Source organism: Pyrus communis, chromosome 2 (genome assembly GCF_963583255.1).
Source record: "Pyrus communis chromosome 2, drPyrComm1.1, whole genome shotgun sequence".
NCBI classification, from domain to species: Eukaryota; Viridiplantae; Streptophyta; class Magnoliopsida; order Rosales; family Rosaceae; genus Pyrus; species Pyrus communis.
Genome location: NC_084804.1, coordinates 16,331,703 through 16,355,581, shown reverse-complemented (window position 1 = coordinate 16,355,581; position 23,879 = coordinate 16,331,703). Strand labels below are relative to the sequence as shown.

Here is a 23,879-nt window from a genome sequence, read left to right as displayed (position 1 = left end):
CTAACTTTGTGGCGGATGCCTTTGCTCGCCAAGGCTTTCTTATTACTGATTGTCATATTTGGGATGATTGTATTCCTTCATTTTCTCTTCTTGCTCTTCAGTTTGATTCTGTAGGTAACGGTTGTACTCGAGGGTTTTCCTTTTAATATATTTTTCTTGATTAAAAAAAGTACTATAATTATAAGAATTTAAATTCGATTTTTAATGCAGAAAGAAGACCTCGTCCGTCCTAGTACAGGTTCAATGAACTTTGGCTAATTACATTCACTATAAGGTAATGAGATTAATTAATTTGCATGTATGGTAAAAACTGGAAAAGTTAACAAATCCACAGAAAACAGGGGGTCAAATAACGCGGACATTTCCACTTTCTGTCACCTTACCAAAAACCTCATCCTTTCGCCCTCCACCATTCATCAATACCACCAAAGCACATTTCCTTAAATAACGTGCCCCCTAGATCACCTCATCCTTACCGTCCGATCAAATCCAACGGCAGATACCCTGCAAATATAATCAGGCGTGAACAAAACGCACAGTGCAACTCCTTCCCATTGTCCTCCAGAACCAAACAACGAACGAAACCGCAGAAATCAGAGACGAAGTGTGAAGACCTCTGTGGCTCTGTGCTTTTTATTTCAGTCCCCGAACTTTACCAAAATTACACTGACGTCCCCGAACGAAAGACGATAATGCACCAAAAGTCGGATTCGGATGTGACGATGAGCGTGGAGCAGTTGACGCCGCCGCGGTCGCCTCGCCGTCCGATTTACTACGTCCAGAGCCCCTCCAACCACGACGTCGAGAAGATGTCGTACGGCTCGAGTCCTGTTGGGTCGCCGCAGCACCACTACTATCACTGCTCCCCTATCCACCACTCCCGCGAGTCCTCCACGTCGAGATTCTCCGCCTCCCTGAAAAACCCCGGCAGCATGTCCGCCTGGCGAAAGCTGCAGCGCGGGGACGAAGTGGAATTGTCCGAAGGCGACGAAAATGACTCCGCATTCGACGACGGCGGCCCCGCGCGTAATATTAGGTTGTACTTCTGCTTCGCATTGCTGTTCGTTGTGCTCTTCACGGTGTTTTCTTTGATCTTGTGGGGCGCCAGCAAGGCTTACGAGCCTCGAGTCATCGTTAAGGTAAATGATTTCCGACCTTCCTTTTCATTTTGCTCTAACGTTTATTTTAGTTACTTAATCCTCTATGATTTATTCAATTAAAATAACAGAAATAAACATGATTAATGTGCAAGGGGAGATGTCTAATTTATATTTACTTGAATATCTGTTCATTTATTCAATTCAAATGTAAAAAATAACCGAAACCTCTCAAACGAGACGTTTAGATATACTTGAATTTTTTTTTTGTTTGTTCAATTGAAAATTTAGAAACTCAGAAATAAATACAATGTGAACACGGACATGGAGATAATAAAGCATGCCGGAGTAACTTTTAGGTTTTATTTTTTTTACACGGTAATGGACCGAGTTGACTCGGTTGACGGGGATTTGATTTCATTTTGTCTGACGGGCGTTCGGTTTTGTTTCTTTTTTCCTGGGGGCTAGCAGAATATTGTGTTCGAGAGTTTAAATATACAGGCGGGGAGCGACAGGACGGGGGTCTCGACGGACATGCTGTCGTTGAATTCGACGGTCAGGATCTCTTACAAGAATCCCGCGACATTCTTCGGCGTCCACGTCACGTCTACTCCATTGGAGCTCCACTATTACCAGCTCAAGGTTGCGTCCGGCCAGGTGCGTGATGTCCGTTCTGCCATAGATAACAAGGGGATTCTAACTTAATTCATATTTTGTACATGGGTAATTTTGTCAATTTAACTTGCCATAGTTAAGAGTGCGTTCCAACGTTAAAGGGGTTTGTACTTTGCCGGTTAAAAATTAAAATATTTATAAATATGGTTTCGGTTTGGTCAAAACGGCAGACGTTGGGAGTTGGGACAGCAGATGAAGGTTTGAAAATTTTGATATGTCCTCTCAGTCGTCTTTATTGGGGTCACTGAAAAAGCTGTTTGTGCTGCCGAAGCATGAAAGGACCCGGCTTGTCTGCCCTTTCCGTTCCGTATATTTTTATCTTCTTCTATTTTGAACGATCACGGTTAAATTATATTAATTTTTTATATTAATTTTTTTATAAAGATAATAAAATAAAAAATAATAATGATATAAAAATATTAACGTAATTTAACTGTAATCGCACAAATATGAGGAAATAAAAGTGTATAAAAACTAGAAAAGCAGAGAAGCCAGGCCCATGAAAACCCCCAACACCTTAAATACAAACATCTCTATTGGGATGCGTGGCCCAAATTTTACTGTCCTAATGTGAAAAATGGTCATGCGTGCTGTGAGTCTAGCAACATTGAAATATGGAATTTTTTTTATATGGGTTCAAAGTAATTAAGAATTGGATTTATTTTAAAAGTTAAAAGTCATTAAAAATTGTACTTATTTCACAATGTAGTCTATAAAATTAGATCTATTTCAAAATTTCTTTTGAAATATTTTCGAATGGCGTTACTAATTTAGATTCATGTATTATGTTGTCCAGCTCGGAAAATCAGTAAAACAAATTCTTTGTGAGGTGGGTTATTTAGGGTTTGTTGTTGTTGGTAACGACACATAACGATATAATGTCCACATCGAAAACTTGAGAATTCTTCCCTTGTGATAACCGTGACCAAATCTACTCGATTAGTTTCGAAATCATATTTGTCAATATGCATTACTATATATGCTATTGTTATCAAACATAAGAGTGTTAAATTCCAAAGCTTAATGGATTTCAATGGATAATCAGAATCCACTTTTTGACTATTTGTTCATCTTTTAATAGGTTAAAGTCTTATAAGACCACCAAAAGTCGGGTGATGATTCCAACTTTCTTATCCTGTGGCTCAAGTCTTTTTACTCAGCATTGACTTAGAGCGTCTCTTTTAGTATATGTCAAATTTTAATTATAAGATTTAAATTTGACAGTTTAGAGCATCTCCAAATGAAATATCAAAATCTCTACATAAATTATAACAATAAAAAAGGACAGTAGCTAATTTTTTCCAACCGAAATATTAAATCTTATATGGTATGATAATGAATGGTAACAAAGGGGCTTGCTGTCCCATTTGACACCAGCTTCCAATGACACCAGCTTCCGAAAAAAAAAAAAAAAAAAATATTAATTAGTAAATGTCTTTTATTAATAATTAAATGTCATTTATTATTAAATGTCTTTTATTATTGGATTGCTGACTGTAGAGTTTGTTTTTTACGCTACCCTCTTTCTTCTTTTTTAATCAACAAGTCCTTTTCAACTTTGTGAAATACGCTTATTCATTCTTCAATGGGTATCCTACTTTATTTTGTGGACATGCCTCAAATTATCTTTTTTTCTCTTTTTCTTTCATTTTAAAAATGGGGACAATTGATGGTAAGTTACAATTATCTATCTTTTTCGGGAGCCGAAAAGACTCATAGAGACATTTTAACCTCCTTCTGGCTAGAAGTTTGGCTTCCACATCAGCAGCGGGTTTCGAACCCGATACCTCCAATTTTTAATTTTAAGGAAGTTTCGTAGTCTGTCATTTAGCACTGAACCAGCAGCTCGTGGTTGACATGCCTCAATTTTTTTCAGACTCATCTTCTGAACAAGCGGAGGAGTCTAAAAAAATTTGAGGCGTGTTCACAAATATTTTGTTTTTAATTAATATTTTCAATTAAGGGTTGTATTTTATTGGATTATTTGTATTAGTATTTTGTTGTTATTTAGTATGAATTATTTATATATGTAATATTTAAAATATAAAATAGAAATTAAGAGAAAAATTAATTTAATAAAATAATAATTTAAATTAACACATCGGGTGGAGAGTGAAACATTAAAATATGTCAAAATGCCACATAAACCATCAAATTTAAATTTTGTGTTCAAAATTTGACATCTCCTTTGAAGATGATCTTATGTAGCATTTTGATATCTTTTAAAATTTTGATCTACATCCGATATGTTAAATTAAACTATTATAATAAATGTTAAAAAAAACTAATTAAATTAATTAAATGCATTTAATAATCAATTAAAAAAATGATTTGAAGCTGCTGTCAATTTTGGTAACAAGGGTAAGGGCTATCAATCCATGTTATGCAACATCAGATTTGACTTTTGGGTTGGAAAATATTGTTGTTGTCAGTTTCTACTGTTAGTGTTGATTTTGACAATTTGATATCTACTTTGGAGATGCACTAATCTAACCCTTGATTGTTATTTATTTTATTTTTTGGGTGGCCAGTAAACTAGAAGGAAGGCAATGCAAGTAATGTACATGAAAACATAGGAATTACTACAAAATCAAGAACTTACAAAGGTTAAACAGGAAGTACTGCTTTTAGTGATCGAGATTTTTATTCGGAACTGATAGCAAGATCACTCCCTAGCTTTAAGCGCTTTTCGGTCAGTTTACAGAGAGTTTGGAAGTCTTTATTTCCTTTGTTGATTTTTTATCTTAGACCTTTTTCCGATGAAATGAAACAGATTGAAAACTTCTACCAAGCAAGGAAGACGCATCGGACAATAAGGACGGTTGTGCTAGGGTACCAAGTGGCTCTTTACGGGGGAATTTCAGTTATTCAAGATGTTAAAGAGGATCAGCAGAGAGTGGTAATACCGCTGAATCTGACGTTTGTTGTGAGGTCAAGAGCCTACATTTTGGGAAAACTAGTGAAGTCCAAGTTTTATGAGAGAATCAGATGCTCTGTCACTCTTAGAGGAAGCACACTAGGCAAGCACTCAAATTTGACAGATTATTGTGTCTACGACTGAATGCTGTGTTCTGTTTATCATTAGTAATCTTTTTGACAATGTTAGTGTGGATTAATTGTATCATTTTAACTGCTTAGATTACCTTGATGTCTATCGGACTTCGAATTTTGTAACAATGACTTCGACCTCCTTGTAGATTTTTCATTTGTGTAGAAAACAAGAGAAGAAAGCGAGTAATTGTTGCCTTCCATTCGTTTCTGTAGAATGGATTCGTAAAAAGATGCATTGTAATCAATTTGTTGCTTGAATGTATGGCACGTATATCTTCTGTTTGGTAGATGAAAATGTTGATTCAGAACTTTAGATGCTCTTATATAAGTTTTGATAATAATTTTGATGTTAGGCGACTTTAGCCAAGGTAAATGCAGTGAAATTTGTCATGGAAAATAACATTTTTAAGGCATTAAGGATGAGTTTATGTCAAGGATGTCCTTATCGTAGAAAAAAAATGCTCACATCCGTCAATGCAGTTCAATGACAGAAACTGTCTATACTTTAGGCCCTCCAATGCTAATTCATCTAGTTTCCAAAGAATCATCTAAAATGTGCCAAAAACGCAAATCGTTTGATAAAACGAAGATGCAAATATCAAATTGTTCAGCGGTTATTTAGTTGGCTAATCTCGATCATTTCAAAGGCATTAAGGATGCAAATTTCAAATCGCTCAACAGTTATTTAGTTGGCTAATTTTTTGTAAGAATGATTCTTTAGAAGGAACTTAAAAGCTGAATGGTTTTGGATTACATCCCGAAAATAGAATGTCCCTGCTTAAGAGCTTAAATAAAGAATTTTTAAGTAAAAACGAGAAAGAAGGTAATATATAGGAAAGAGAAGACTTGCAGGCAGAAATTTAACTGAATGCTAAAAAGAACATGAAGCACTTCCACAATACAAAGGATGAAAGGACCATAAATATAAAACACATTATAAGCAAACAGTTGTACAAGTACGGAAAAACCCTAAAACAAAACACATAGGCTACAAGCAAACATCAAAACCACTACATCTTTTATTGGCTGCATCGTGCATGCTAATTCTCCTTGTGCTTCTCCTCTTCAGTCTTGTGACTCCCAGGGAGCTTGTCCTTAATCTTTTCCAAGATCCCTTTCTTTGCCTCGCTGTCGTGGGAATGCCCATCCGGAGCATGATACTCTGCAGGAGCATGATGTTCAGCCTCCTTGTTCTCTCCCGGAAGCTTTTCTGCGATTTTCCCAACGAATCCCTTCTCCTCAGCAACATGTTCGGCCTCCTTGTGCTGTCCCGGAAGCTTGTCTTTGGTTTTCTCTACAAATCCCTTCTCATCAGCGTGTCCATTCTTCGCTGGAATGGATGTGTGGCAAGCATCTCCCTCTTCCTTGTTACTTGATATTTTCTCTTTGATCTTACCCTTAAGTCCCTTCTTTTTCTTCTCTCCACCTTCTTCGTCACTGCTAGACTGGAAAAACAAGCAACAAATATTTTATCAGTGAAGATTGAAAATCCGATTCTTGAAGGAAAGAAAAGGGACTAAGCACGCATGTTCTGCATTTGAAGTTAAAAAAGAAGTGATTTTTGCATGCAATTTTTTTTCCCAAAGCTTTTGATTGAATAAATCAAAGAAGAATCAACAAAAAGGAACAAGGGGAGAAGTGTGAAAGGAGAAAACAAATCAATGTTTGTATGGTGCATCAAACACTTGTGGAATCATTGATACAAATTGTGTTGAGAGTTTAATTTTTTTTATAACCAAATCAACAAGACTCACCGAGCTAGAGTCGCCGTTATGGTGGTAGAGCTTTTCAGCTAAAGTAGTGTGCTTGTGCTGCTCCTGCTCCTGGTGGGGTTTCTGATTGTCCTTCTTTTTCAAGAAATCAAGCATCCCACAACCCTGAGCTTCTTCTTCTGCTCCCTTGGCATGTGTCTGACTCTCTTTCGGGTACTGATCTTCCATGCTAGCAAAACGAAAGTGTAATCGAATCGAAAAGAAAGGTTTGAGCTTTATCTAATGTCGGAAATGGCGATTAATTAACTCTGATTTTTCACTGGTGGTTTCATAGCAGATCGGTGTTGATATTTATAAAGAAATGCTACGAGTTTCGTTAGCAACTATGAAATGTACCAAGACTCTTAAGTGATTAAAAAAAAAACGATAAAGAAACGTACCATTTGCATTGGAGAGGAGAAAACTCACAAGGGTCGGTGTGGACGGTGTGCAAAATTCTGCTGTTATCAAGAGTTTTGTGCATGGTTTTTGAGATTAGGAGATTAACAGGGATTAATGGTACTCTTAACATAATCACATGGATGTGTTTGGTCGGTGTTTGGGTTGGGACGTTAACTTTTTAGAAATTTAATTTTGTTAATCTTGATTTAGCTAATCAAAGTATAAACATTATAAAACTGTTTTCCAAGCTGAACATGAGTCAACCCTCCAATCAATGTGAATCTTAGTTTTTTTAAAATTTGACTGAAATCCAAGACAGTAAAAGTTGTTTCAGGTTATCGTATTTAAGTATAACAAGAATTACAGATAGGAGCATGTAATTACGTTTCTCTTTTATTTCTCTTTTATTGACAAATTAATCACAACTTGACAAGTGTGTATAACTTTTCTTTACGTATTTTTCGTAAGCCACTTATAAGAAACTTTGGGTGATCATAACACTGTCACGTTATATTACTAATTCACTCAATAATATATTCTAGGTCCATGATATATCAATTATGTTATTCAACTATATTATAATATGTGGATTGGTAACAACACATGCAGGATTGTGACAATAAAAAACTTTCTCGTTCCTTAGCATAGGTGTCAGTTTTTTATTTTCTTTTAATTGTAAAGACCAAAACACTATTCTATTGATGATATGCAGAAAGAGAAGTGGCATATACACCATGGTCTCAATCTTTACCATTTTATCCAAACACATTCATCAAACTAGGGATGGGTAATGGTTGCGGGTAACTGCGATTATTTATACATAATCATTTATGTTCATACCCGCATAACCGTTTATCTGTTGGGTAATTGCATAAATATAACCGTTTATCCGTTGGGTAATTGCATAAATAGTTATACCCATAACTATAACCGTTTATAAGCGGTTAACCATACCCATAACCGTGTACCCATGTAACCATAACCATTTACCCATTTAACCATAACCATTTACCTATTTACTCGTTTATCCCTTTTTTACCCATTTACCCATTTTTCACCTGCCTACATGTTTTTTTTTAACAACTTGAAACTTACAAAAGAAAAATTGTCATAATTTTCATTTTCTGACAATTAAACACCGTTATAAGTACATTTTAGCATGCATTTCCCTATTTTAATCATTTAAGTCCTCATACAATTCCAATAATTGAAATAATAGTTTACGAATGGTATTTTTCTGCTACACCCAAACAAGTCTTTAATTATAATTCATATGATTACAAAGTAAAGTTTCTAAAAACAAAAAGTAGTCATTATCTTGAATACTGGATGATTCAAAACTCCAAAATATTCCGAAACTAAACACTTTCGAACACTAATGCTTTAGCACATTCAATCACAAAGTCTTATCGACTCGTTGTCACCAAAAATGGTCTACAAAAGAAATGTATAAATTGAATTAGTATCCCATTTAGGAACACTGACACCAATTAGCGAGGAGGGAGAGATGAGCGGAGGACGAAGTGTTTGAGACTTTGAGTATTTTTTATTTTTACTTTTACATATATTAAATTAAATGGGTAAATGGATACCCATTATGACCACAGATAATACCCATAACTGATGGATACCCGTTATAACCGCGAGTAATACCCATAACCGTCCATTTAAATTTCACAGATAAACGGTTATACCCATAACCGTTTGTTCGTCTGAACGGTTACCCATCACCGTAACCGTGAACTTTAAATAGACGGGTAACTGCGGTTACCCAAACCCATGGTTATTTTGCCCATCCCTACATGAAGTTTATAACTTCTTGTTTGAAGCATACAAGTTTGAGCAACTTCATAAATTTATCTAGCCTTCATATATAATTGCCAATTTCTTGGTCATGCCTATTGCCATACCAGGAAACGCCACTCATATTAAAAGATAGTTTATTGCATGGATGACGCATGCAAAGAAGTTGTCAATTACTTGAGTTGGTATACTGATATTTTCTACTAGTGGGAGTAGAAAACTGGCTGTGCTCTCCAGTTTCTTGAAGAAAATCGATTCTTTTTCATCTTCTTCTAGTGTAGTTAACCCATATATATATGCTTGCTTTAGTTCGAAGCCCGGCTGATTTTAATGAAACCCATGAGATGATGAGAGTGCTTGGATCTCCTGCACTAGAACCGTTAATAGGTTAATAGTTGTAACCCATATTAGTCATTATCAATTCTGAACAAATAAAATCTTTACGGCAGCATGATATTATGGCAATTTCTTGGTATAGCATCTCCAGTGAAATGATCAAAAAGATCATAACCTCTAAGGACCGACTGAAATTGAAAACTCCATTTAACAAAATTGTCATCTTGTAATCGCACTATGAGCATACCAAGTAACCCTTCAATCTTTACAGTAGAATCTGTGATTTGAATACAATCGCAACTAGTCTTGCTCACACAATACTTGCTCTTCACACAAAACTATGTTCTTGAATATCAAGAACCCAATTCCAAATTTCTCAAGAAATCACTCTCTGGTTATCGGCCTTTTTCGAGTAAAAAATTGACAACCTTCAACAATTCTTATACAACTTTAGTAACTTTGGCTAATCGCCTTGTAATCTTTCATAAAATGGTTATCGACCTTTCAATCTTGAATACAAATGACAGAAATTTGATACTGAAGCATTCAAGCAAACAGTTGGTGTGCACAGAAAAATCAGAAACACAGAACCTGATATACACTGCAATCTTGATCATGAGCGATGAACAACTTTAATCAACCAGCAAAGATCCTTCGACCAACCAAAGGAATTGCACAGCGGAATCGGCACCGAGGATCGACGGGCGAGTGCTACCATGATAACAGTACTACAAGTATCAATAAATTATCAACGAAAAGAAAGAAAGAAATGCAGAAATGGAAGAAGAAGGAAGAGAGAATTGGAGAGAGAGAGAGAGAGAGGACTATGAATTTCAGTGTATTTTCATTAACAGAATTGCAATGACAGTTTACACATTTTATATAGCTCACTAGCTATCTTACACTCTAAGCTATTAGCCCCAACAACTCTAACTAACTGCCACATCATCTAGATATCTAACCGTTTTGCCATATCAGCATAACTAGTCTTTGGACAATACTACCCTTCAATCTATATCAATACCCGCATCGTTAGAGTTTAACACCAAGCACGCCGACTCTCGTGTTTTTGGTTGCTTTTGTGTGTGTGTGTACATATTTTTAGCGAGGAGGCCCAAAATGAAGTTAGGGGGAGTCCCCAACCAATCACAATGGCTGCCAATTGACAGGCTGTAACGAGCAAGCCGGTGAGCTACTGGCTTGGCGGCAGACGTGGGGTATCTCAATCTTCAGTGAAAGGGGAGAAAAGCTTTCGTATCCTCCACAATTTGGCCAAGTACTGACCAGTTCAGGGAGATCCGAGAGCGCCCCAACAATCTGAAGAGAATCGCCTTCGAGTTGTAAGTTTTTAAAACACCTTGTCACAGCCCAAACCACACATTATCTAGCAGCCAAAGCTTCTGCGTGGGAGAGGAGACGTCAAGAAAGTTCATGCATGCAGCTGCCACAAAGATGCCAGCGTCGTCTCTGACAACCATACCCACTCCTCCTGAATTCCTATCATGATCCCAGGCCCCGTCAAAATTGAGTTTCAATTCAGCCGTCCTGATGGAGGCGACGACCATTTGGGAGTGTGGGGGCCGTTGACCATGGAGTGAGACGGTGGAGCATTAACCCTGATGGATTCCTGCAGCCATGCAAGCATCTTTGCTACAACTAAGTCTGGAGTATCACAATGAAGTGTTGATGCTTTGCATCTCTTTTGCGTTGTATGCACCTTGATGGTAATAATAAAGCGTGTCTTCTTTTTCTTTTCAAAGATGCAGCTTTAAGTTCCTGATATTCATGGTTAGATAGTATATGACTGTTGTGCTATCTTTTATGGACTAACAAAAGTATTTGAAAAAAAAAAAAAAAAAAAAGAATGGTTAAAAACAAGAGTGATGAATGACATCGTGTAGAGAGAAAATGTAACAATATTTTCTTAACATGAAAGAATAATGTTAAACTTAATATATATTTGTACCATCTCTAACAGATGTAGAGCTTATCTACACATGTGAGTCCTATCGCAATTAGAAAGATTGTACAAATAATGATACAAACATGTCATAAGAGTAACATTTTTTAATAGAAAAACTTAATTAGTCTTATTTTGCTGTTCGATTCTTCTACCTACAGTGTTAGATACATCGAGTTTATTTTTGTACATTCATGTATTTTCTCCTAGAATGTAACCCTTTTGTTTTCAACCAATAAAACATTACTTCGTAGCATAACAGTTTGTGACAGTTGAAATTCTCATTGATACAAAATACCACTATTGCAAACACCCACATAATCTTTTGACCAAAAGCACTCACATAAACAAGCAAATTACATCATTTAATTATTCTTTTATCGAAATGAATTGTATCCATAATTGGGTAACAACATCTAGACAATAACGCATTTTCTCTAATCCAATCATAACTACAAAGGCCAAATCACATTTCAAAGCGTCATACTTTGAAACTAAACTCTCACGAGAAGAGACAACAAATTGAACTAAAATTATTCAAGATGAAGATTTGGAATTACAGTAATGCCAGTAGTCGAGGTGAACACAAATAAAGATGAAGATTACAAACCAAATACAATGCATGGTTCTTTTTATAAAATTTGTATGGTGAAAATATGTAAAGAGAATATAGTAGTAGACCCCATAGGATAGCTCAAGTATTGTCTGTCTGTTATTAACATTTTGAAAAACTACAAATTTAATATAACATAATAATATTAAAGTGTTAATTTTGGGACAATAACTTACATCTGTTAATCAAACTGTTAACTATGCCATTAACTGATGACGTGACATCTATGTAAACAATCACTGAATGACACGTATCATTAAGAGGTCTACGTGGAAATTAAAAATTAAAAAAACATTTTTTTATCAAAAAAAGAAAAAAAGAAAAAACCTTTTTGTTACTTGTCTTCCTCCCAAAGGAAGTTCGATCTGCCCATCCGTCCCCAATACCCTCCTTCCTTCTCTTCTCCGCATCCACGGTAAGGCTTAGTCCACTCCCTCACCTCTCAGTGTCGCCAAATTAATTTAAATTCCTTGCAGGTAATCGTGAAATTGACAAAAATGCTTTGACATAAATGACTTCTAAACAATTTTTGTAACCCAATAATACTTAGCAAATATTATATTTACCTTTATTGGTAATAATTAAAAATACCGTCTGTAAACTATTATTTCAATTATTGGAATGGTATAAGAATTTAAAAAATTAAAATACGAAAATGTATGATGAATATACCTATAACGGTGTTTAATTGTTAAGGAAAAAAGAAAATTATAACAATTTTTTTTTTTTAATTTTCAAGTTGTTAAAAAACAGGTGAAAAAGGGATAATTGTAAAATAAATAAATAAACGGGTTAAAAAAGGTAAATGGATAAACGGGTATTAAACGGTTACGGTTAAATAGATATGATTAACCGTTTATAAACGGTTATGGGTATAGATATAACCATTTAGGCAATTACCTAACGGATAAATGTTTATGTGAGGATAAATATAAACGGTTATAGATAAATAACCACAATTACCAGCCCCCCATAACCATTGGCCATCCTAGCTCCACCCAACCTTCCTCTCCTAGCTCACCCCCCGCCACCTCTTCTTCCAGATTAGCCGAACCCACCTCATCAAATCACCACCGTGAGCATCCAATTAGCCTTCGCCCTCGTCAAATCGCTGCGAGAGTCCAGTTTTGAGTTTATGATTTCAATCCTCCCACCGTTTGCTGGGCTTGCAACGAGAAGGTTCACAAACTGAACAAGCTCACGAGTTCTGTCCTCCCACATGCCCATTTTGAGTTTATGATTTGCAGAAGTTGTTGGGTAATTGAATTTTTTTAGTTTGAAGCAAATCATACCCATTGCAAAGAACAAACCAAACTTTTTTTTTTTTTTTTTTTTTGGGAGAAAAAGGGAAAAAGAATCCAAACACTTTTGTAAAATAAATCCAAAACCCTAAACCCAACTCTTATAATCTTTGTCTCAGTCCGCAGCAAAATCAAAATGCATGAAATCAATTTTATTTCGTAAAATCAAATGCAACCCCAAACTTTTTTTGTTGTTATTTTGCAGTTGCCATCTCAGAAGAAACGAAGCTCAGGAAAAAAAATGGCCCAAAGCTAGAGATAGAAAGTGAGAGACAGACTGACGATGGGAGTGTCATTGATGCTGAGATGGGGGCGAGAGGAGCTCCCATGACTCCAAGCAGCAGTCTCAGATCAGACCTCTTGTCGTTGTTATGCGCGACGGAGCTAGCGGAGGGAGTCCGCGAGATCAGACCCCAATACCCCGAACCACCTCGTCCTTGAGGGCAAAGAAAAAGCCTTGTTTCTTCTCCATTTTTGGGTTTCTGAAAATCCTGATTCCTCCTGCCTTGGTTTTTCCTCGACCCGAGAAGGTAATGCGGCGGGTGGGTTTTTGTGGAATCAAAGGAAATGGGTTGGGAGTGATAGAATTTCTGATCTCAATAAATAATTCACTCACCCTTACAGCCTTACGGGAAGGCTTTGTTATATATCCTACAAAATGACAGTTAGATGTTTTATATACATCTTACACACACACACACACAATAAACTAAAACTGGCGTGCTTGCTGCCCATGCTGCAACACATCAGAGCACATGAGGTCTGCTGTCAAGGAATATTGCAGCTACGTGCAGTATTCCTTCTGTCCTTCCTTCTGTCCAGGTTACTGTCCTCCCTGCTGTCCATGAGTCAGCAATCACATGTCCACTATAGTTGTAATGATGGCAGGCACTTTAGAGTTTAAACATGAGCTGGATTCTTGTAACTCGGACTTGGTCTAACAGCCCCCCGCAAGCTGACAGGCCGAGAAACAACTGGAAGCTTGGACACCAAAAGCTTGAAACGCGAGGAGGACAAGCCCTTTGTAAACAGATCAGCGAGTTGATCTTGAGAACAAATAAAATGTATCAGAAGCTGCTTTCGAACCACCTTCTCACGGACATAGTGATAATCAACCTCTAAGTGTTTTGTCCGCGAATGAAATACTGGATTAGAAGCTAAGGCTATGGAAGAGACATTATCGCACCATATGTGGGGAAGAAGAAGATGCAGATGAAGGTCTTTGAATAATGACCTGAACCAAGATAGCTCAGCAGCCGTGTAGGCTAGTTGCCTATATTCAGCTTCTGTACTTGACCGAGAGACAGTCTTCTGTTTCTTTGAGCTCCAAGACACCAGATTGGACCCCAAATAAATACAAAAACCTCCTGTAGAGTGACGGGTATCAGGATTGCCCGCATAGTCGGCATCAGAAAAAGCATGCAGTTGCATATCTCCAGGTTTATAGACAAGACCATGATCATACGTGGCCTTTAAATATCGCAGGATACGTTTCACTGCCATCCAATGAGTGTCCTTGGGGGAGTGCATAAATTGGCACACCTGGTTAACAGCATATGAGAGATCCGGTCTCGTGATGGTTAAATATTGCAACGCACCAACGACACTACGATATTGCTCAGGATGTTTGTAGGGTTCACCAACATAAGCACTCAATTTTTGGCCTGTAGAAACTGGAGTGGAAATTGGCTTGGCATCTTTAAACTTCGTTCGCTCAAGCAAGTCCAGAGCATACTTGGATTGAGTCAAATGCAGGTTGTGACCAACATAAGTGGCTTGAACGCCCAAGAAATAACTAAGGGGACCCAAGTCTTTCATGGAAAACAAAGTGCTAAGCTTCGTGATCAACCATGCCATTTGAGTAGTGTTGTTTCCTGTGAGCAATATGTCATCCACATAAATAAGCAAAATCAAATAAACTCCTCTGTGATTAAAAACAAACAAGGAGTAGTCACACATGGATTCTTGGAACCCTAACTGAAGGAGAAACTCAGAAAATCATTGAAACCAGGCCCTAGGCGCCTGTTTTAAACCATATAAACTACGTTGTAGTTTACAAACATAGTTAGGATACTGGTTATCAACAAAACCTGGTGGTTGCTTCATGTACACATCCTCATTCAAATACCCATGCAAAAAAGCATTCTGAACGTCCAACTGTCGAACATGCCACCTCCGTGAAACTGCCAGACTTAACACAAGTCTAATGGTACTATGCTTGACAACTGGACTAAAGGTCTCCGTATAGTCGATCCCTGATTGTTGATGAAAGCCATTAGCCACAAGCCTAGCCTTATGGCGCTCAATCAAGCCATCTGCACGCCGTTTAATCTTGAAAACCCACTTGTTTGGCAATAAGTTCATGGCACGATGGTAAGGCACAAGAGTCCACGTACCACAGCGCTGCAAGGCACTGAATTCTTGAGCCATTGCATTCCTCCATTCTTTATGCTTTATGGCCTGACTAAAACATGTTGGTTCTGCCACCAGAGTGTCAGTATTAACATACAAAACATATTTCGGGTTTGGCTTTTGTATCCCAGCTTTAGACCGAGTGGTCATAGGATGAATGAGAGGGGGGTCAGGAATCAGCACGGGATCACAGGGTTGTGACGGAGTTGGGTTCACAGGGACAGCAGCAACTATTTCTTGCTCATCTTGGTTTGGGAGAGGTTCACGAGAACTGGAAATGGGGGCAAGATTGGGAGTAGGAGCAGGTGGTTCATTTAGTGGTGGAGTATCTGGGAACCTAGTTGTAGTGGCGGGTTGGACATTGGGTGGGGCTAGACTGTGGTTAGTTGGTGTACCAGGGAGAGGATCTGAAAAATGAAAAAGAAGCTCAGAGGGTGGAGAGATACCTTTTGTGCAGACGTTTTCCTTGAGAGATGTAAGTTCCTGGAAGGGAAAGGAATCCTCATCGAATAATACATGGCGAGACAAATACACTCGTCTCGTGGATAAATCCAAACACTTGTATCCTTGGTGATTCAACGAATATCCTAAGAAAACACAAGACTTAGACTTGGGTTGAAGTTTGTGTTTGGCATAGGGTGTCAACCAAGGAAAACATTTACACCCAAAGACTTTAAAGGATACATAAATCGGTGTTCGATGAAATAGCTTTTCATATGGAGATTTGTTTGACAAAACCTTAGTTGGTAACCTATTAATTAGATATGTGGCTGTCAAACAGGCATCAAACCAATATTTGTCAGGGATGTGGGCATGGGAAAGCATGACAACACTAGTTTCGACTATGTGGCGATGTTTTCGTTCCGCCATTCCATTTTGCTCAGGATGTTTAGGGCATGAAAACCGTTGGGAAATACCTTGAGTCGCAAGAAACTGTTTAAAGGCTTGACTCTTATACTCACCACCTTCATCACATTGAAGGGTTTTAATGAATGTGTTAAACATTTTTTCAACATGCGCCTTAAATGTGACAAAAATGCCAAATACTTCAGATTTGTGTTTCATGGGAAAAATCCAAGAATAGCGAGAAAAATCATCGACAAACAAAACATAATAACGAAAACCTTCAATTGATATAACTGGTGAACACCACACATCGGAATGCAAAAGTTCCAAAGGAGAGTGAGACACAGACTCGGACTTGCTAAAGGGAAGTTTGGTACTCTTGCCCAAAGGACAAGAATCACAAAACAGTACATCGACAGTACCATGACTTGGTACTTGATTATTTGAAATTAAAAACTTAATAATTGAAGACGCATGATGACCAAGACGAGAATGCCATTTTTTGGCTGAGACTTTAACACCTAAGAACGTTGAAATAGGATACTGGGGTAATCCACCGCCACCTGGAAATGGGTATAACCCATTCTCACATCTCCCTCGGAAAAGCGTCTTCTGGGTCTTGAGGTCCTTGACAAGGAAAAAATGAGGAAATATTAGTAGGTAGCAATGGTTATCAAGAGTGAATTTATGGGCAGAAATAAGGCTAGTGGAGGCGGATGGACAATGAAGGATATTGTTTAGTTCAAATGAGCAAGCCTTAGTACTGATTTTATTCGAACCATAATGTTTAATGGAAAGGCCAGTATCATTACCTACACCACCGATATTCTCATTACCATTGTACTCCTTCGGATTTACCAGATTTTGAATATCAGGAGTGACATGGGCATTAGCTCCTGTGTCCAGTAACCAGGTGCCATTTTGTTGTCGATTCAAAGTAACTGGTGAAGAGGCCATAGCAGTAAGACGTTTGGTTGGAATACGTCCTTCATAAGCACCATTCATGCGCTGATAACAATCTAGAGCAGGATGGCCAGGCTTACCACAAATTTGACAAGTGATTCGCTCTCCACTTGTATTGAAGCGTTCCCCATTAACGGCAGGATTACGCTGATTAGTGTTGCGAGGAAAGAAACCTCGCTGGTTGATAGGAGAAGCACCACCTCGATTGGACGGAAAACCACCACGTCCATTTCCGCGAGAACGTCCACCACGTCCTCTTGCAGCTACAAAAGCATTGACTGGAGTAGCTTCCACCATAGGTACAGTTTGTTCCATCATGCGCCTCTCCGTGGTCAAAAGGAGGGCTTCAAGGGTTGGATACGTGATCGGAGTATCACGTGCCTGAGCTGCATTGACAGTCATCTCGAATGCAGGTCCAAGGTTATTAAGAATAATTTGAACCAGTTCATTATCACTTACTGGTTGTCCGGCGAGAGCAAGATTATCGGAAATAGCATTGACACGATCCAAGTAATCAGCTACTGAGAGATCGCCTTTTTTGGTCAGGAGCAATTCATTGCGCAAAAAGAGAATGCGATTCTGAGAAGTGGATGCGTAACGCTGCTCAAGAGCCTCCCATGACGCACGAGATGTGCGTTTGCTGGCAACAGTTGCTAGAACGGAAGTAGTCAGCGAGCCATTGATCCAACTCAGAACCATTTGATCGCGTTGCACCCATGTAACATACTCCGGATTGACAGCAGTATTTCCAGCCAAGTGTTTCGGAGGACAGTCCAGAGAGCCGTCGACGTAACCCATCAGGTCACGACTCTTCAGTATTGGCAAAATTTGCGCCAACCATAGAGGATAGTTGGCACGATCAAGCTTAATATTCACTATGGTAGTCATGGAAGAGGAGAAGGGATTAACGGATGAAGTTGCAGGAGGGGGAAAAATAGGGTTGACATTATTAGTTTCAGCCATGGAAACAGTGATGCGGAAGAAAAAAAAACAAGGATCTTTTGTCGTTAGACAGAAAGGCTCAGTATACCATGATAGAATTTCTGATCTCAATAAATAATTCACTCACCCTTACAGCCTTACGGGAAGACTTTGTTATATATCCTACAAAATGACAGTTAGATGTTTTATATACATCTTACACACACACACACACAATAAACTAAAACTGGCGTGCTTGCTGCCCATGCTGCAACACATCAGAGCACATGAGGTCTGCTGTCAAGGAATATTGCAGCTACGTGCAGTATTCCTTCTGTCCTTCCTTCTGTCCAGGTTACTGTCCTCCCTGCTGTCCATGAGTCAGCAATCACATGTCCACTATAGTTGTAATGATGGCAGGCACTTTAGAGTTTAAACATGAGCTGGATTCTTGTAACTCGGACTTGGTCTAACAGGGAGGAGTGAGCAGAGAGAAAGAAGAGGGCTAGAGAGAGTGGAGAATGCTGGGGGTTGTTGAAGAAGGAGAAGAATGTGAGTAATAGCGAGAGTGAGACTAGTTCTTCATTTCATAGAGAGAGAGAGAGAGAGAGAGAGAAGGAAAAGTGGGAAGCTCAAGCTTTCGCGAGCGAAAACGATTTCAGGAGTGTGAGGAGGGGATTGGAAGAAGAGGTGGCCGGAGGGTGAGGTAGGAAAGGAAGGTTGGGTGGGACGCGGAGGAGAGAAGGGAGGAGGGGATTGGGGATGGATGGGTGGATCGAACTTTCTCTGGGAGGAAGACGGGTAACAAAAAGGGTGTTTTTTTTTTTTTTGATAAAAAATATTTTTAAAACTTTTAATTTTCACGTCGACTCCTTTAATGACACGTGACGTTCATCATTATTCATATAGGCATCACATCATTAGTTAATGGTAGAGTTAACAGTTTGACTGACGGATACATGAGACTATCCCAAAATTTATACTTTAGGTATGACTCTGGGATGAAAAAAATTTCATATACAAAATATTAAAACCACAAAACTTAAGAATAGTAAATTGATATTTATCTTTAATATAGTCAATAACAGTGCACAAGAAATTCAAAAGTTTTCTCAGTTAATGAAGCCTATGTTGCACAGACACAAATACAGATACGGGGGCACACAATATGGGGACACGATAGGTCTCAAAAAATAAGAACATGGATACAACCATTAAAATATAATAAACATTACATATATTAAAAACAATATTTCAAATTCATAATATAACAAAAGGAATGTGATATCTGCACATCATTTTTTTACTTTTCACACATTTTTTTAATTTTCAGCCGTCGGATCAGATGAATTGAAAATGATCAACGGATATAAATTAATAAAGGATGTGTGAGAAATAAAATAGAGTATGTGGATAACATATCCCATAACAAAATAGTCGATGCTAGATTCTGCGCATGGAATTAATGCGGAACAAAGTGGCTAAGAAAATGAAGCGAGAACGAGTACTGGGGAGGGAGGCGCCAGATTAGATTGAGAGGAATGAAGTTAGGTTGAGGTTGGGGACTCTTCTAGGTTTTAGTTTCAATATTTTAAAAACTGCCCCAAAATGTTTTTTAATTTTACAAAAGGCCCTTGTTGTATCTTGATCGTGTCCAAACTGTATCTTGACCATGTCCAAGTGGTTGACCGTGTCCAACCCGTGTCTCGGGCTTGTCCGAGGCATGTCGGAGTGTCGGATACTATGACACTTTTGGGTTTTGGAGTGTCCATGCAACCTAAAATGAAGCTCCCATGATATATATGACTCTTAACAAAAGTTTGTCATATGATTTTCTTTTCACTACACTTGCTTAGTGAATTTCGATATACATGGGTTTTCTCTTTGCAAAGTAAAACTAATTAAGGTCTGAAGGCTTGAAGAAGTTGGCATGAAGACCTCTGCTAGCTAAGTTCCATGCTGCTGCAATGACTAAAAGAGCACTCAGAACAAGGCCTAAGCCTCCCAGTCCCACGTTGATGCACCACATAACACTTTTCGGCTTTGGTTTCTTTATTGCAATCCACATCAAACATGGATAAGCATATGTCAGTGGTAATGTCAATCCTCCAATTAGAGGCGCCAAGCTACCCAAAAATGGAAGAGTTACTGCTGCAAAGAATGTCATTCCTCCAAACAAAAGACGGAAAGTTGTTCGAAGCCACCTTGTGCATGCCTTGTTCTTCCTGCTAGTGTAGCTTGTCTCTAGTTTGTCGAAAATTATCATGCTGTAGATTTGGAATGTACTTATACAATTTATGACCACAAGTACGTATATCAGTCCCAGCACAATTTTTGATGTGTCATGTTGATGGAATTTCGACATTGCAATTAATAGTCCTCCATTCGATGAAGGTACCTGCATGGATCAAAAGAATTCAATTACGATCATGTACAAAAGATTAGTTTGAGCTACAACTTTCATTGTTGAACAAGAGGAATGTTAATTGTTCTCACCTTGTTTCCATAAGCCCAGAATCCAGCTATAGCAAGAGGATACAAACACATTGCTATAATTAGGTATGATACAGTCACTCCTCTCCACATTGGCTTGTGAGTTTGGTGTTTTAGACTTAAAGGCAATGTCCCCTGCAATCAAGTATAAAACTTTACTCTTACAGGCTACAATCAAATTGCAAGTATACACCAGCACTATTAACACCTAATAATGGTAAAATTTGGCTACCAAAACCAATGATTGGGGCTTTGATTTGAATCAAACATTTTCATCTGCAAGCTCCACACCCAATAAGATCAATTCATTCTAACACAAAGATGGGTGGATATCAAACTCTGGGGTGCAAAAAAGATGAGAGATTTTTCGAATCTACCTGGAACATAATAAAAAATGAGAGATTTTTTAAATCTATCTAGAACACAACCACATGGTGTTAATTCCGCTCAAATTGTAGCACATGTATATATATTATAACTTTAAAATAGTACACTACTTGACAAGTGTTTCGGTTCACATAAAAACTTCCTAATTAAAGACAAGCTCTTAGAAGAGTAATAGACCCAAGTTTTGAATAACAATGAAAAACTAGCAAGAATTACACTCACCTGAATCTCAAGAACAACATTGTGGCCTCTGAATGCAAGAACAATGATGCCAAGAGCATTCAGAATCCCGCCAAATCTATCCATTTCGTCATCCATCTCCGGTGGGTTGTATGAAGTGCCATTAGGCCTGCCCTTGCCAATTGAAAGAGCCCAAATCAAAGTACAATATGCTATACCTGTGGTGGCACCAATCAATGAGACCCATGCTATGGAGTTCAGGTTGGGAAACTGAGCCACAACAATAGCCATGCACATGAACACCAGGAAGCACTCTACATTAGTCAATGACTTGGCATCACAGTTTGCCCCGTCGTTGCACACCGTCTTGATGAAAAGCTTTATGGTTCCACCTCCTAAGATTATTAGCTGGACACATGTACCAGCTGATAAATACATTACTGGGACTAGAGCTAAAAACGTCCCTAGCTTTTGACCTAAAAAACAAAAATTATAGCTATTTAGTGAATAATGTAATATGAAATATGAATAGTCTGTTTAAATATAAATAAAGTTACATGTAACACATTTGTGTTATTTTACTAACCGAAGGCCGTCATTGCGAGGTCAATGTATCTACTATAACGAGTTCCAGAATCGGATTCGTGTAGGTGTACAAGTAGCCATATCGTGTAGAGCTGCCCTGTAAATGCAAGTGACAAGCATATGATTCCCCATGCCCTGCAATGTAATGCGACCATTGAAAATTGTTGTGGAAGTTAAACCAAGAGGTAAGGTTGTGCTGACTGAAACCATATATTTTCTACCTTACATGTATTCAACCATGCATATGTAACTTTGTAGTTTGGACACAAGTATATGGGGCTGTCAAAATTTATTAGATTGAAGATTGAGTAAACTAAAGCAGAATTAATAGATAAAAACAAGCTGATGAGTAAAATACGTAGTGATAAAAGGGAGCCTGAAAATAATCACTGTTACCATCCAAGAGTGGCAAGTGCAACAGGCAGTAAAAGGGCTTGGATTCCAATTCCTGAACAAAGCAAAAGGAAGGTAGCTGAAAAGGTATTCCCATTCCTGGACTCTGTGATGGGTAGCCAAGCATCTTGTGGATTGAGCTCACCGCCTCCCCAGTTTGCAGCTGAAGTAACATGATAGTTAGAATCTTCACTCGTGGGACTTGTTGTGATGGGAATGACTTGAGCAGATTCTGATCTTCTACTTGCGCTTCTAAAGGAATAAACCCTATCTATGCTCCAATTTGCCTCCACAACCACTTCTTCCATTGCTGCCATTTCCTTGCAGCTTGCAAAACACAAACTGGCCAGCTAAAAGCCTTTGTGACGTTTGGTAGGTGAATGCAACTAATTTGAGCAAAATATTGTGACGTTTGGTAGGTGAATGCAACTAATTTGAGCCAAATATTATGTAATATGTTGTATTAAATATAGCTCTGTGTCGACTAGATGAGCTGTATGCAAATTTTAACACTAGCTGTTGACGGACTTGCTTATATAGTTGGGGTAATTGTTTATGCTGAGTGATGGGTGCATGCACTACTTAATCTGAAAGTGTGCATTGAAATGGTCTCTACAATTAGCATCAGTCCAAATGAAACGAGGAAGGTAAGGTAACGGTATCCAATATCCAAACCAATCATATAATGTTACAGGAAAAAAATTAAAATATGTAACAACCGTAGGAGGACCCTAAGTCTCTTCTAACTTAATTTTTCTGATGGCTTCATCTATGTATCCGACTATTAGTTTTTTGGGTGATACTAAGGAGACTATTTACTTGAACTATATTTTAAAAACTACATGATGTGGAGTTTGATGGTTAAATTTCTTCTTTAATTCATTAAAGAATGAAACCAATTATCAACGGTCACATTACATAATTTACAAAATATATATAAAAATATAATCTGTATTTATTTTTATTTTTTAATCATTAGAAATTTAGAAGGGATCCAGCTTACGCATATGAAGTATTTTCCTTAGTTTTTTTATTTTTTAGAAAGGATCCAGTTCACAGCTCAACTTTGGGTCACATAAGTTGATAAAAAAATTAACTAAAAAGTAGACGGAGATTTGACATTACAATGAATTCGTAAGTTGATGTATGACATTGAAATGTTTAAAACATGAGGTATAAGATTGTTATGTGACCCAAAGTTGAAGTGTTAAAATATAAATTTTCTTTTGAAAACTACATGATGTGGGGTTTGATGATTGAATTTCTTCTTTTAATCATTAAAGATGAAACCAACTACCAACTGCAACTGTCGCATTATATAATTTACAAAATATGATATAAAAATATAATCCCACTAGTATTTTTTTTTTAATCATTAGAAATTTAGAAGGGATCCAGTTTGCACATGTGAATTTTCCTTAGTTTTTTTAAAGGATCCAGTTTACACATGTGATGGCTTATGTAAGTGCTCACGCACGTCCCATTAGAAGTTATTTAAGTATGAATATGATTCCCTCCCTCCTACAACTTTAACTATATTCATATTTATTTTCAACAGGTAGCCATAAATAGACCCAGCAGTTTCTGACACGACACGAAAATAACGAGTTTTAGATCAACACGAAAACTAATCGGATCATTATACCTGTTAAGAGCCCGTTAATAACGAGTTCTTAACATGTATACACGCAGGTAACATGTGGGTAACCT

General features: G+C 37.8%; 3 protein-coding genes across 3 annotated transcripts; 1 reads left to right on the top strand and 2 right to left on the bottom strand.

Annotated features, from left to right (window-relative positions):
- The first annotated feature begins 437 nt into the window (after positions 1–437).
- Positions 438–5,330, top strand: LOC137727036 (uncharacterized). Its single transcript, XM_068465980.1, has 3 exons — positions 438–1,139; positions 1,569–1,754; positions 4,546–5,330. The coding sequence occupies exons 1-3, from the start codon at positions 693–695 to the stop codon at positions 4,831–4,833; spliced, it is 921 nt and encodes a 306-aa protein (XP_068322081.1). The 5' UTR covers positions 438–692; the 3' UTR covers positions 4,834–5,330.
- Positions 5,331–5,814: 484 nt separating this feature from the next.
- Positions 5,815–6,763, bottom strand: LOC137724540 (phosphoprotein ECPP44-like). Its single transcript, XM_068463302.1, has 3 exons — positions 6,578–6,763; positions 6,080–6,268; positions 5,815–6,007 (listed from the first exon to the last, which is right to left on the bottom strand). The coding sequence occupies exons 1-3, from the start codon at positions 6,761–6,763 to the stop codon at positions 5,864–5,866; spliced, it is 519 nt and encodes a 172-aa protein (XP_068319403.1). The 3' UTR covers positions 5,815–5,863.
- A 13,228-nt stretch (positions 6,764–19,991) lies between these two features.
- On the bottom strand, positions 19,992–22,486 carry LOC137723276 (lysine histidine transporter-like 8). Its single transcript, XM_068462435.1, has 5 exons — positions 22,173–22,486; positions 21,778–21,911; positions 21,234–21,667; positions 20,628–20,759; positions 19,992–20,529 (listed from the first exon to the last, which is right to left on the bottom strand). The coding sequence occupies exons 1-5, from the start codon at positions 22,484–22,486 to the stop codon at positions 20,029–20,031; spliced, it is 1,515 nt and encodes a 504-aa protein (XP_068318536.1). The 3' UTR covers positions 19,992–20,028.
- Positions 22,487–23,879: the final 1,393 nt, after the last annotated feature.

Excerpts from the sequence above, each read along its gene's own strand:
- LOC137727036 (XM_068465980.1), top strand. The coding sequence starts at position 693 with ATGCACCAAAAGTCGGATTCGGATGTGACGATGAGCGTGGAGCAGTTG. Across the intron at positions 1,140-1,568 it reads AGCCTCGAGTCATCGTTAAG|AATATTGTGTTCGAGAGTTT; the intron begins GTAAATGATTTC and ends GGGGGCTAGCAG. Across the intron at positions 1,755-4,545 it reads TCAAGGTTGCGTCCGGCCAG|ATTGAAAACTTCTACCAAGC; the intron begins GTGCGTGATGTC and ends GAAATGAAACAG.
- LOC137724540 (XM_068463302.1), bottom strand. The coding sequence starts at position 6,763 with ATGGAAGATCAGTACCCGAAAGAGAGTCAGACACATGCCAAGGGAGCA. Across the intron at positions 6,269-6,577 it reads ATAACGGCGACTCTAGCTCG|TCTAGCAGTGACGAAGAAGG; the intron begins GTGAGTCTTGTT and ends TTGTTTTTCCAG. Across the intron at positions 6,008-6,079 it reads TTCCGGGACAGCACAAGGAG|GCTGAACATCATGCTCCTGC; the intron begins GCCGAACATGTT and ends GAGAACAAGGAG.
- LOC137723276 (XM_068462435.1), bottom strand. The coding sequence starts at position 22,486 with ATGGCAGCAATGGAAGAAGTGGTTGTGGAGGCAAATTGGAGCATAGAT. Across the intron at positions 21,912-22,172 it reads GCACTTGCCACTCTTGGATG|GGCATGGGGAATCATATGCT; the intron begins GTAACAGTGATT and ends ATTACATTGCAG. Across the intron at positions 20,760-21,233 it reads ATGTTGTTCTTGAGATTCAG|GGGACATTGCCTTTAAGTCT; the intron begins GTGAGTGTAATT and ends ACTTGATTGCAG.